The sequence below is a fragment of the Orbicella franksi genome, chromosome 11 (genome assembly GCF_964199315.1).
Source record: "Orbicella franksi chromosome 11, jaOrbFran1.1, whole genome shotgun sequence".
NCBI classification, from domain to species: domain Eukaryota; kingdom Metazoa; phylum Cnidaria; class Anthozoa; order Scleractinia; family Merulinidae; genus Orbicella; species Orbicella franksi.
The window spans coordinates 12,962,514-12,976,475 of NC_138155.1; the positions used below are offsets into that span (position 1 = coordinate 12,962,514).

The following is a 13,962-nucleotide window of genomic DNA, read 5'->3' on the forward strand; positions in this document are numbered from 1 at the left end:
GTTATTTATTTACTTTATTCATTTAGTTAAGGGAGCTGTTACATACAGTTTATAAACAAGTGGTTCAGGTATAAAAAGACCTTCTTTGGTCATTTCGAAGGCGCATTTAATCATCACGTCATCGAAGGAAAGGAAAACTCTCCAGGTTTTCTTCACCAGCAAGGGTTTTATGACCCCCTAGTCCATGATTTAACTCTTAAACATTGTTTTGTGTTTCTTCCTTCCATTTTAAAAGCAAAGGAGGTAATTTATTGTGTTGTGAACGAAAACAAGAGCTTCAAAGCTTGACAATTTGCCCAAGTGGCGGACGGACGTACGACGTACGGACGGACGTTCACGTGACCCCAAGATATTTTGTTCAATGGATTACGAAATTTTCTTGTATGTAGGGTTCTGCTTGCTCGCTCGCTAGCTAGCTCGCCTGCCCTCCTGCTCACAGGAGCTCTTGCTGTAAGCAAAACCAAGCTGCGGAGAAATTTCAAATATTGCAACATCTACCCTGCAAGAACCCAAGTTCGGGCAAGTACCTACATGCACCAACTTGCACATGAATTATGTGTTTTGGAAGCGTTACACTAGGACAATTTTGGCTAGATAAGGTCGGAAAAGTCTGGAAGTGAAGTGAAAACAGTTCGTCTTGAGTTTAGCGCGTTAAAAATGCACTCTGTTTTCACCAGAAAAACAAAACAAAAACAATAACAAAAACAAAAAAAAAAACAAGCGATTGTCTCGCCTATATGACCGTAAATTTACGCCAAGTTATACTACCTCGCGAGATGGTATAACTTGTCCTGGTAAATGCCGCAGCCAATCACATTGTGCGTAGTCACAGACGTTTGCCAAAGAATCTGGCAATAGTATTTACCAGACGCTCGTATCACGGTTCAGTGTGCGAAACAGAAGTTTTAAAGCGGCAGACGAGTTCAGCAGTGCTTCTCATTTAATTCGGTTTACCACTGGTATAGTGTCATAGGTAAGGTCCTGGCCGAGGAACTGGAGAATCTTAGGGGACCGTAGGAATGATTTCTACGGTCCCGTTAGATTCTCCAGTTCCTCGGCCAGGACCTTGCCTATGACACGGCGTCACCGTGCAGTACGAGCTCCAGCATTACAACATTTCGTCGCATCTTCCTCATTTCTGGGAACATTAACCGCGTCCCCTGGAAAAAATGCCTTCTCGATCTCCTTCGCATTAATATCGCTAGAATTGATACAAGAGAAGTCATTAAAAGCGCTTCCTCTCTCAGCCATTTTTGCAAGTTGCGCGCTTTTGTAATTTGAATCTTCCGAGTCAGCGGGTCAAATTCTGGGTTGAATGTTTAGTGCAAACAGACGTCACGTTTAACTAGCGAATGTTGGTCTGTAACCAAACACCCAGAAAGAATGTTCAGGTAGTTAATTGGCCTAGTGAAAACGCAATTTATGTATTCCAAAGCCATTTTCCATAATTCTATTAGAGTGATATATAAACTGTCTCATCTCTTTGCCATTACCAATTTCTGACGGTGTCTTGTACATGTATATCTTGTGGCTAGGGGCTTTTATCACCTCAAATTCCTCACAACATCGGGTAAGAAATTGACTACTGGTTTAGACCCTGGAATTAGGTGAAACAAAAATTCAAAATGCCATATGCCAGAGGGGTGGTTGCCGGGGCGTTACCCGAGGGGATGTTGAAGTGTCGAACTACATGACTGGTAAAATACGCTAAGCAGTTTATTACAGAAAACGACGTTCTGAGTTTGCCAATTTGAAGTTTATTTTTTTGAATTTACTTTACCGTTTACACATATTAGTTTCTTAATTATCGTTATTCCATATTTTTTTTGGTCATTTCCATGTTATGACATTTTTGTACCGCATCCAAGTTTATTCGTTTTCCACGGGCTCGGGATACTTGTCTTCGGGAAGTTCATTATTATAATTCCGAGAGTTGGTAATTCCTGGAAACAGTTTGACCTTTCCCCCCATGTTCCGTTTGACGCCATTGATTACAATGTCGGCCTGAAGAATAACCTCTAGCTGTGCTACGGTAATTTGCTGTGTAAACATATTAGCTGGAATCTGAACGTTGTTCCCAATCACTGCAAAGCTGTATGGCTGGCCACCTTGGGCGGGTACACAAATGGCGGCGGTCCACATTGAATTTGGTTTGTCTATGGCGGCCGGATTATTCGGTGGCGCTGGTGGCAATGTGGTAATCGGAACTTGAACTGCCTGTGGAGGGTTAGCGTTTGTGATACCAACGAATGAAACGCCTGTTATAAGGTACAATGTACCCTGCGCCGGTATGCATATATTCACTGCGTACGTTCGAATGCTCCCTTCCCAAACTCTCCACTGACCGGTGTTGAAAGCTGCACACTGTGGCACGGCATTTGTGTATTGATAAGTGGAGCGAGCGCTGTTCGCGGCGTTCTGGGCGTTCGGGGCGATCTGCGGGAGCCCCGAGGAAGTCAGAGCTGCGAACAAGTGACCTTTGTGCAACCGCTGCCCCGCAGGCTGACCCACATATATCCCATCGCTTCCTTGGTGTTGGATACCTTGCAGGAATGTAAAGAAATAAATTATGTATATGTATATATTCATGAAAACTTAGGGTTAAAGAAAGTCTTGCTCGCTGTCTTCTCCAAGGAAGACGATATAAAAATTCAAAGGAATGTTAGTCTCTTTTTTTCCTCCACTCTCTTATTTCCGCTTTCGTCCTTTTGTTTAGTTTTTGTTGTTTTTGTTGGTTTCATCGCAAACGGCTCTACACGCATTTCATATTTCACGTAAACCTTTACCTATCTTAAGTGGTAACGTTCACCGCGGAAGGGCTGCATACCATGTCTTAAGATTGCCTCAAGAGTAAGGCCTGTATAAGCAATAGCCTCCATTTGGCGCGAAAATATGATCGGATATTTGTCCGTGGACGTTATCTGTTCCGAGAAGCGAACAGTTTTCGAGAGCGTGGCTCGAGGAAAACTGTGAGCTTCCAGGAACAGATAATGTCCAAGGAAAAATATCCTACCATATTTCCTCTATGGTGTTTACTATTCTTCAAATTAAATCTTTTTCGTAACGCGCACGATTTTGAAAATTGGGGAATATTTAACAATTATTCGCTAAGTTCACTGTTCACTGTTCACTGTTCACTGTTCACTGTTCACTGTTCACTGTTCACTGTTCACTGTTCACTGTTCACTGAGCCTGAGGCGAATAATTGTTTTAGTATAATTTTCAGAGGTGAATATTAAGGACTACAAAATAACGGACTAAAATGTAAAAACAGAGACGCAGTTGCTCTTGTGCATACATGTATGTAGCCGTAGTTTTAATAATAAGCTTGCATGTACATCGATTGTCAATCAATTTACTCATCGAGTTAGGTAGTAAAACAAACGAGCGAAACACTACGAAAAATAAATTCATCCGGTACCTTTATTTTATCGTTGTTGTTTTTATTCACAGTTGTCATCATCGCCCAAAAATGAGTAGCTTTAGTTTGAAGAAAAATAAATTTCGGTCAATCGATCTGACATGCTAGCGATCGACGCAACGGCTGCGTTTACGATTCTTAAAAGCCTTGAATACGAGTTCTTGAAAAGAGTTTTGGTCCAAAGGCGACAGCAGTCATTTTGAAAATTATCCATCTTTTCAAATATCCTGGACTTGGAGTGATGTCTTTCGAATAACTAAAAACTTCATTCTGTTCATTCAGAAACTGCCCGCCATGTTTACTTGCTGAGATGGCAAAGATGGCGAGCTTAGTAACCAAGCTCTAGCGGGGTAAATATAGCGTCATATGATGAGCATTTCGACCAATCAGAATGTCCAGTTCTTATATTCACCTCCGGAAATTATACTAATCTCGGATTTTCCCCAGTTGTAGCTGGGGAATATTCGGTCGCACGACGGGTTTAGACCAATCGCGCGCAAGCGATAATATTTGATGGATTATAAAACTCGGATATTCTCCAGTTTTAACCGTGGAATATTCAGTCACGTGACGTGTTTAGACCAATCGCGCGCGAGCGAAAATATTTGATGGTTTATAAATGGGTCTCTCACTTTTCATCCTTTCTTAGTTTCAGTGTACATGTAAATAAGTTACCGTTGGTTTGGATCCATTGAAACCCTCCTTGTCCTTGAAAATTGATGTTGTTCGCATTTAAAACGTACGCTGAATAAACTGCAATTCCCCGACCTTCATCGAACATCGTCGCGTAGAAGTACGTCCCCGGATTCGCGGGCACCTGTTGACAGATGTACTGCATATTCACTAAGTTGGCAGTACGTAAACCAGTTGGTGGTTGTCCGTTTGCAAAAAACTGTGTGTAGCATGCCTGGTTAGGATTAGGAGAAATGTTGGCAGGAAGCACTCGTCGGATTCCTGCAGCTTCTTGGTTGTAGTCTGCATCAGTGCTATTCTTGGTGTTGGGCGTGCGATCGTTGTTTTCTGGTCGAAAAAAAATATATATGCTATATAGTGTATAAAGATATAAAGACAGAAGGTATTATATGCTATGTAGTATAAACATTTTTGGTTGAATATATCTTCAATGAATCACAGCCTGTTCTTTAATTTGAGAGGACGTTTGGGCATAAAAAGGTGTTGATGGCGAAAAAAAAAGAAAAAACTGCAATTTTATTTGAAACCTTTAAATATTAGATTCTATGTTGCAGTGCATCTGCTCAGTAGCAGACTAAAGATAACGACTTCAAAATGCGGTAGAACAAAAAATTGGCGGAGTAACGTTTTTCTTACCATTCTTTAAGCCACAACAGCGAAGGTCATCAGAACAACATTAAGTAATAGGAGGCCTGGCTAGGGCAAAATATTTGCAACGAACGCTTTCAACTCAAATTTGAAAACAAGATACTCAATAACCTGTGCCAACACAGAATTAAAGGTCTGGGACCTCTCAGTGTTATTTTAATAACACAGAAAGGGGCAGTTTTGCGTTGTAAAAATTTGTTTATGCTAAGAAATTCTTCCAGGAATTCCGTCAATTTCATCGGCTGTCCGACGATATATATTCCTCTGACGAAATGGACCAAAGTTTCAGGGCTAGTTCATACGTCATTGTTCGGACAGTTAATATACATATATTTTTAATGTGACTGGAACAGGTAAAACTTTCTTGAATTTCACAACAAGGACAGAGAAACCTTTTAAGATATTACATTTCAAAGCAAAGTGGAACCTCAGGAATTTACGAGACATTTCTCTACTATCGTTTCCTTTTGGCGATCTTTACTCGAGTTTCGCACTAGGGTGTTCTGCAAATTTCTGGACATTAGTTTCACTAATCCAATTTTAGTTGGCTATAACTTCGAAACGGAATTGTTGATGGTGGAAATTAAATATTAATAGGACTCTTAACTGTGTTCTTATGAAGACAGTTTTGTTTGAAGTTTGAAAGTTCCATCCTCGCCAGGGTTGAATTGTTTTATCAAACTGGAGGGTGATCTATCCGCAATAATATATTCAAGTAGGCCTTTACACCAACTTCTCGAGCAAGCAAGTATACACTGTTTCCGAGCTGAGAGGGCATTTCTAATTAAAGGAAGGACGACCAATTTAAACTACTTTAATGGAGGAAAGGCAGAGGTTAGCAAATATTAACGGCATGTGACAGTGTTTGTTGCTTCTTTTAATTTTCTCAATCAGGCTTCGCTTCACATGACCGAATAAGAATCGAATGCGGGACAAAAACTTATTTGGCATTCTTCCGGGTTATAACTTCCATCACTGTAAATCGGTCAAAATTCAACTTCTGTATCAGTTAAACAATTTCATTTTTTTCTTTTATTCCAAGAAGCGAAACGAAATGCGGACAAAGCTCTGGAAACAAGTACATGTTTGAACAAAATATAGCGAAAGGAAATTCAAAGAAGATCGCTAGGGGTTCAGGTAGAATACAAGAAAGAGACGTGTTTCTTACCTTTGTTTTCGATGGGAAGTCTCTTTGTAACAATTGTGGAAGTCATCAGTGCGAAAATTAGGAGAGGTAGAAAAATCTGCATCACGAACATCTCCATCTTCAGTTTGTACTGCGTGGGATTTAATAAGGGTCAACGACGACTGGAAAACACTGTCCAGAAGACAGATGGGCAACCTGATTTACTTTGTCTTAAATGCACTTTTTGAAATGAAAAGATGGTCCAATTACAGAGCATATAAAGGATCTCTTTACAATGTCCAATCACAGAGCATATAAATGATCTCTTCAAAATGCCTTGTTCATTTTTAATCTCTTTTAACCCCTTCATGTTTCAGAAATTCAAAATATTTCCTTTTAAGTTAATTCACTAAATTAGGAACGATAAACGTGTGTGAAGGTCCTGGAATAGTCAAACTTCCTAAAAGTGGAGAGAAATAAACATTCAAATTAAAGGAAATAAAATCGAAATTTGATAAGGCAGAAAAAATGTCAAAGTATCATCTTGTAAAAATTCACAAACATTTCGGGCATAGACCTTGTTCAGTGGAGTAAACAAATTCTTTCATTTCGTTCATCCTAAACATTTGTCTAAGCTTGGAGGGTTTTTGTAATGTTTTCGGCAGTTTGGTAACGGCATAAGGAGTAAAGAAAAATTACACAGAGAGCCCATGATCACGACATGGAAGCGACAAACTTGGGAAGGTTTTACTTTATCGGACAAGGTAATCTTTTCAAAAGTATTATTATTATTATTATTTTTTGTTCTTTTTTTGAAATCGAATATCTCACTGATCTTACTGATTAAAAAAGAGAAAGAAAGTGAAAATTAATTTCTCAGTGAAGAGCTTCTGATGAAGTTTAATTTTCTATCTCTTTCCCTACAGATTTAGAGCTTTTACTGGGTTTTTCAATCAGATTTTTTTTATTTTATTTTTTCTAACCGGTTTTCCCGTCAGCCTTAGAGAGCCCATGGTACCAAACTTGGACAGCTGGTTTTACGATATTGGACTTTAGACATCGGACGAAAAGAAACCTTTTAAGATATTCGATTTCAAAAGAAAAAGGAAAAAGGAAAAATTTAATTAATATTTCTCAGTGAAGAACTTCTGAGAAAGCTTAATTTCCACCTCATTCCTTTTAGTAATCGGTTCTCTTGTCGAACAGCTCCATAAGAAAGAAGGGCAAAACAACACGCCATAAAGCTTAACGGTATCAGAATCAGATTTCACTGAAAATAGTTTCTGGTTTATTTAGAAATTTTTATTTTGTAAGAGTTTAAAATATCCCAGCAATAGCTGGTTGTATTTTGCCTAGAAAATCAGCGATTGTAGTCTTCACTACTTGAAAATAACCCAGCACTCCACCAAGAGAGTTATAAGGTTGAATCTCAGCTGGAACGGCGGAAATTGCAGTTTTTAATGGGATTTTAATTGCAGTTTTAAATGCTTCAATGGGAGTAGGTTATGCCTTGTTCAATTTGGAACAATTGACTAGGAAATTTTTTCAAGGATGGGGAGGGGGATTTCTAAGGAACTTGTTGAACATGACATTACTATGTCAAACGTAAGGTCATTGACGGTTAATTGGGAATAGGAGGATTGGTCAAAAGATCTGAGTTTAGGAGGTCGTTCCCTTTGCTTATTACAAAATATTCATTGGCAAAAATAGAAGAGTTGTATGGGCATTTTATGGATAAATTGTAGGACCTAAATAAAAGACATTACAGAGATGAGAATTGATTATCTCAGCTAACCTTTGATCTAGTGCTTGCTTCATCTACAGTCACATGTTAAGACTTCTAAGCATTGGAAAAATTCAACTATATTTCGCCCTTGGGAAGTAAGTTATCATATTTATTATTTTCCAGGAAAATGTACAAATTAACAAATTATTAAGTTAACATGAGAGTTTCTGATTGCCATCCATATTAAGCAAGCAATCCACTCGCAATCTACCATTACTGAAGCAGTGCGCTTCCCGGGTACCGTCTTTTTCAGTTATTAGAACGTTTACGCAAGCCAGGACAGTAACGGCAGCGAGAACGCAACCAAACAAAAGATTTAAGACTAAGTTTACACTTAAGCAGATTTTTCCGGCTTCGTAAATGTTTCCGGATTCATCAATTTTAGAGTATTTGGATTCATAATCATTTACGCTGAAAGGGTACTCGGATTCCTACAGTAACCGTTTACACACGACGACAACTCAGGGAACATTTATGATGAAATGGTCAACAAGCTGTTTGTTGCCTCGACAACGAGAAACAAAATGCCACCAAAAAGAAGGCCAGGGGTCATTGAGACAGTCTGAAGTTTTCCTTCCACTTGCTGACCACGCTATTATTGCCCATTATGTTGTCCCACCTGGCATTTGTTCTGGTCACATCCTGAACAGTCGAGGTTTTTCATCGTGCCATCCATCGTCGTCGTCTCCGATGCAGTGTGGAGGACGTCAACATTGTTTGCGTCGATAATTTTGGTTCCTGAGGAACATAGCATTACCCATTATAACCAAAATGGCAGATCTAGGAAATGGCCATCAATGTGACTGCATTTACTAGATCCGCCGCTTTGGTTCTACCACAAACTCAAAAGATTGCAGGAGGAAAAAGATCCGGATTTGAGAAGAAACTGTTTACGTGACAAAATTCTCCGGATCCAAACGTATTTTCATTTGGAATTGATCGCTAGCGTTACAGTTTTAGCTTGAGCAAGTTCTGAGACCAATAGACGCACTGCACAGATCTAGACAATTGCGAAACTCGAAGATAAAATATAAATTCATTTTTTTACTAGGCGCCGTCGTCACTGCTTAATTAAGCTCTTCAATTACAATTGTTTGCAGTTTAGGGGAAAAACATAATAGTCAGTTTAATAAATTCGAGAGATATAACTAATTGCATTCTTCTAGAAAGTTAGAGCTTCGTTTTAATCTAAACTACTCGTGATGTCTTTTTTCTCTACGAGAATTTTGGTTGTATTTTGAAAGCCATGGAAATTATTAAAATTAACTAAAGAAAGCGGCCACCTACTGAGTTAAAGGCGTATCAACAATAGGATCTCGAGCAGGTTAAAACATTGGAAAAAGGAAAATCTCTTAAGCTATTCACTTTCAAGAAAAGGTGGAATTTGTAAGGAGCTTCTGAGGAAGAATGCTATCTTTTTAATTTCTGCAAATTGCATTCTTAAGCCGTGAAACTCTTTTTCAGTAACCAAAAGTAAAATCAGTACGTTTTGTTTTTACCCATTTTAAATCTGATATATCGTCACATGTGAAATTAACTGCACTCACAAGGGAGAAGTGTTTACTAACGTCAATGTATAACTTTTGCCTCATTAGCATACAACATTAAGAAAATAAGGCATCGTGCTAGATACGATTTTAAGGTTTGTGAAATGAAGTTCAGGGTCTAATTCAGTCCATCTATTTATAATATAGACGCGAGTGCTTTACTGGAAAATACACCACTCGTAAAATTCTTACGAATTTACATCCCGTACCGTGGTGGCGTATTTTCCAGTCTGGTCCCCACCGCAAATGACTGACAGCGGGCTGCTGATACATTGTCAGAGAACCCTTTACCAGGAGGAAACTATAAAGAAATATTATTTTTTTTTACTTATCATTATAATATAGATTTTTTTGTCCCTAAGGGCAATTTTGTCACAATTTGACTTACACGGGGTATACAACAAATGATACAATCTACCTGTTTTCAGAAAATTTCGCAGGCGCTGAATGAACGACGATGAATCAACCCTTAACGTTGATTGTCTGTATTTTAATACCTTCTTCTAAAGAAGCACTAAAAGAAACAGGAGTTCTTTATTTGCATTTAATTATCACAGTAAAAGTTCAAGAAGAATCCACTCCAGCGCAAGATCTATACTTAGTTACAATATTTCAGTCGCTTGATCGTTTCTCTGGTTGCTTACTGCACTTCCCGGGTCTTCCAGCAGTAAAGAATCGGGTTAAGAGACGAATTTAGGTACATAAGAGTTAATGTGACGCAGAAAGCTGTTTGATATTTGCCTAATCCACACGTTGGGGCATATGGCATGAGAATAACCTGCACAATGATATAAGGAATATAGCAGGTAACTAAAGTCCTTTGCACCCATAATACGCTACAAACTGACTTCTTGAATCGTGCTATATTTAATGGCACCTGTCTTCCATTAGGTTGTCTTTGCTGGACTGCGGACACTTGAAGTTGATGTTGTCGAAGCTTCCAATAAATCTTTGAATAAGGGAAGACAGAGGTCGTAAGAGGAAATATTTTGAGGGCAAAGGCTACAGTTGAGGCCATACTAAGACTCCACAGGCATATGGATGTACATGATATACCAATCAACCGAAAGCAAAAGAGAACTGCACGAACTCGTTGTAATGTTACAACATGTCTGTATCTCAGTCCAGATAACAGGGCTTGAAGTCTGTCTTCGCTTATTGTGCTGGACGTGAAGATCGATACTTGACACAAAACAAAGCTTGAGGCGAGGCACAACTTATCTATGTAGCAAATAACTTCCCAGCTCATTTCATTTGTTACAGAAGACAAACGAGCAAAGGCGAAAAATTGGTTGTGTAAAAGTTCCAACACAAAGAACAAAAGTTTTGTCGATGGATGAAGAGAAGTCTCTTTATGAAGAGCAACAAGGATCAGAGCATTGCCCAGTGACTCAGTGATGGAGAAAAAAAGGTTTACGGCTAAAAGAAATGCGGCCATGTCTATGTGTTGTGTTCAAAAACTCTCAATTGGAAACGGAGCTAGAGAATGTGCTTTATACCGAGGATTTTAGACATTTCCTGTACAGATATCTTTAAGCCATTTTATATTTAATATAAATTTAAGTTAATGTGACAACCATCAAGGAAGATCAGAGAAATAACAAGTATATAGATCTGTCTCGCAGTATGCCCCAAGAATAACCTTTGCGTTACATTCATGGGTCAAATTCACCTTTGTACCCGTATGACATGCTATTCTATACTGGCCAATCACACTGTCCCTTTTCCATTATGTCAATCAAGACCATGCGGTTTCATCTACACATCAGTAGTTTTACTACAAATTCTCTAATCTCCCGAAAGGGTTGTCACAAACAATTATCGTGGCGATATTCTTCGATGTTTTTTTTTTTTTTTTTTTTTCCCGCCTAAAATCGCACTATTAGTACTTTCAGTTATTCTGGAATCTGTGCACGAACTACTTAACAGCTTCACGTAGATTACTCTGTCGTTGGAAGATAATGCCGCCGATTCGCAGTCGCCGATCCCCTGAACGAGTATTCGGTCAAAGAACTTAGGAACTTATGTAAACAAAACAAGATTCCATCTAACGGAAACAAGGCCACTCTTTTGACTCGGCTTCAAACGGCGGCCTCAACTGACAGTGTAACAAGAGGACGGACTTCACAAGAACACAATTTGCAAGTTCTTGAAGACAACACGTCTTCCCTTCCCCAAGACCATGTGGCCAACGGTAACGCCAGCGATAGCAACTTCACGGAAGGACAGTTGAACACAATACGGCGACTAATTCAGGATTCCATTACCGCTGCCTCGAGGGAAATCGCTAACGAAGCGGCTCTCGCCGCAGTGCAGGTTTTACAGCCAGATTCGTCGCCTTCAGCCTCCACTACTCCGCCAGCCATTGTATCTGTGACACAGCAACAAACACTAAGCCCATCAGATGTATGTCAATATGCAGCGCCATTCCAGGATATTCCTGCTCAGTATATAAAGGACATACAATCCAGTGAGTTTTTTTAATTGTCCAGACTCCTGCCTAAACGATTGTCAGCTGTAGATGAGAAAGACAATTTGGTTCTTACCCTGGATAACTCGATTGTCCGAGTTTCAAAGAAAGCCCAGACTACCATCTCGATTACGGAAATTGAAGAGTGGACCACAGCTTTCACTACATATATGAGCGTCTTCACTCACAAGTTCCCTCAGCGTCCCCAGGAACTCTTACAATATTTAAGTTTGATTAGGTATGCTGCACGTGTACATAAGGGCTTAGGATGGGCAATTTATGATTATAAATTCCGTCAAAAAGCTGGCCAAAACAAGACCCGTGTGTGGTCGGAAGATGATCAGCAACTTTGGCTTACAATCTTTACAGTGGCACCTTCGGTGTTAAAAGAGGAGTACTCTCCTTTTTCTAAAGGACCCCAAACTACCAGTGTCTCGTCTGGGGGCGTACGCCGAGGCACTTGCTATGCCTTCAACCGTGGAGGGCGGTGTAACAGGGACATCTGTATTTTCAAACACGTATGTAGCCGGTGCTCAGGGGCACACCCGGGATATGACTGCCCCAATGCCACAAAGAAAACAAGGGAGGTCAGGGATGGAGACCAAGATAGAACAGGGGATGGAGACAAGGGAAAACCCAAGTCGAACTTACCAAAGGAAGTAAGGTATTTTCTGAGCCTCTTCCTACCCCTATCAATGTAAATAGCTTAGAGAGGGTGCTTAGCGACCACCCAGACCATTTATTTGTCTCCCGTCTATGTTATAATTTGAAGTATGGTGCTAGTGTTGGATATATTGGACCCCGGCCTCCCAGGTTTTCCCGGAACTTACCCACTGCCTTAGAGCAGCCTAGTGTCGTCACAGCTATCTTAATGAAAGAAGTGCCCTTGGGTTACGTGGCTGGTCCCTTTCCTACCCCCCCCCCCCCCCCTGTTCCCAAATTTTCAAGTTTCCCCCATCGGTTTAGTACCGAAGAAGCACTCAGAAAAATTTGGGACCATTTTCCATATGTCTTTCCCTAAGTCGGGCGCCACCAGCATCAACTATTTCATCTCTAAGGAGCATTACAGTTTACAGTACATCACCATTGATAATGCCATCAAGGGAATCTTACGCTTTGGTCAAGGATCATATTTAGCAAAAACAGACATTGATTCTGCCTTTCGTCTTATCCCGCTTTCCCCCTCTGACTACGAATTGTTTGGTATGTATTGGCAAGGCTCTTTTTACTATGACAAGGTTCTTCCATTTGGTTTACGAAGTGTCCCATATCTTTTTAATCAGCTTTCAGAGGCTATTGAATGGATCTTGCTGAAGAAGTGTGCCATTTCATTCGTTTGTCATATTCTGGATGGTTTATAAACTATTGAGCCTCCAGCAGGCTCAGCTTCACCCAGCCTGGGCTGTAAACAGAGCTTAGCCTGCCTAGAATTTATGGGGATTATTCTGGACTCGGTTATGATGGAGGCCCGCCTCCCCCATGATAAAGTGGAGGGCATTCAAACTTCCTTTAAGGGAATTGCAGGCTTTCTTCGGGACTCCGAACTTTGCCTGTAGAGTAGTTCCCCCTGGACGCCCATTTCTGCAGCACATGATTGCGTTAACCCGCAAAGTTTCCCAGTCCCATCACCACATCAAGTTAAACTCAGGTGTTTTTAAGGACCTGAACATCTGGCAAGAGTTTATCTCAGGGTGGAATGGTGTCGGATTTTTCCTACCAACTACTTGGGTCAACTCAGATTCATTGCAATTGTATACAGATGCCTCAGGCTCCATAGGTTTTGGAGGTATCTTTGCTACTCAGTGGTTTCAAGGTCAGTGGAGAGGACACCAGCAACTCTGGCAACCCGGCATAAGCATTGCTTGGCAGGAGCTGTTTGCTTTGGTTGTCGCCTGCCACTTATCGGGCTCAACTTTTGGTCAGCCACATTGAGGGAAAAAGAAACCAAATTGCTGACTCGCTTTCTCGCTTTCAGGTGGAAAGATTTCGCACTCTGGCTCCACACGCAGACCAAGTCCCCAGTCCAATATCACAGTAACTCTGGGAGATTTAGATGCAGATATCAACCACTATTTAAATCTATCCATTGCCGCCTCCACTGAGCAAACTTATTCCTCTGCTGAAAAAGGATTTTTGGATTTCTGTTCTCTTTACCGCCCAACATCAGGTAGATATTTGCCAACCGTTGAAGATACCCTTACACAGTATGCTGCCTTTCTGGCTAGGTCAATCAAATACTCATCCATTAAAGGTTACCTTGCTGCTGTTCGC

At 40.3% G+C, this 13,962-nt stretch overlaps 1 protein-coding gene and 1 pseudogene across 2 annotated transcripts; one reads left to right on the top strand and one right to left on the bottom strand.

Moving 5' to 3' along the window:
* Nucleotides 1–32: 32 nt before the first annotated feature.
* On the bottom strand, nt 33–4,485 carry LOC145460335 (uncharacterized). Of its 2 annotated transcripts, XR_014039825.1 has the most exons (3): nt 4,097–4,323; nt 1,066–2,543; nt 33–956 (listed from the first exon to the last, which is right to left on the bottom strand). XR_014039825.1 is itself a non-coding variant. In XM_081445113.1 (2 exons), the coding sequence occupies exons 1-2, from the start codon at nt 4,257–4,259 to the stop codon at nt 1,870–1,872; spliced, it is 837 nt and encodes a 278-aa protein (XP_081301239.1). In that variant the 5' UTR covers nt 4,260–4,485; the 3' UTR covers nt 33–1,869. The 2 variants fall into 2 exon arrangements, 1 of the variants encoding a protein (XP_081301239.1); XM_081445113.1 differs by having other exon boundaries at nt 33–2,543; nt 4,097–4,485.
* Nucleotides 4,486–6,609: 2,124 nt separating this feature from the next.
* LOC145502111 (uncharacterized) lies at nt 6,610–12,607 on the top strand (annotated as a pseudogene).
* The last annotated feature ends 1,355 nt before the right edge of the window (nt 12,608–13,962 follow it).

Excerpts from the sequence above, each read along its gene's own strand:
- LOC145460335 (XM_081445113.1), bottom strand. The coding sequence starts at position 4,259 with ATGCAGTACATCTGTCAACAGGTGCCCGCGAATCCGGGGACGTACTTC. Across the intron at positions 2,544-4,096 it reads TCAATGGATCCAAACCAACG|GTATCCAACACCAAGGAAGC; the intron begins GTAACTTATTTA and ends CATTCCTGCAAG.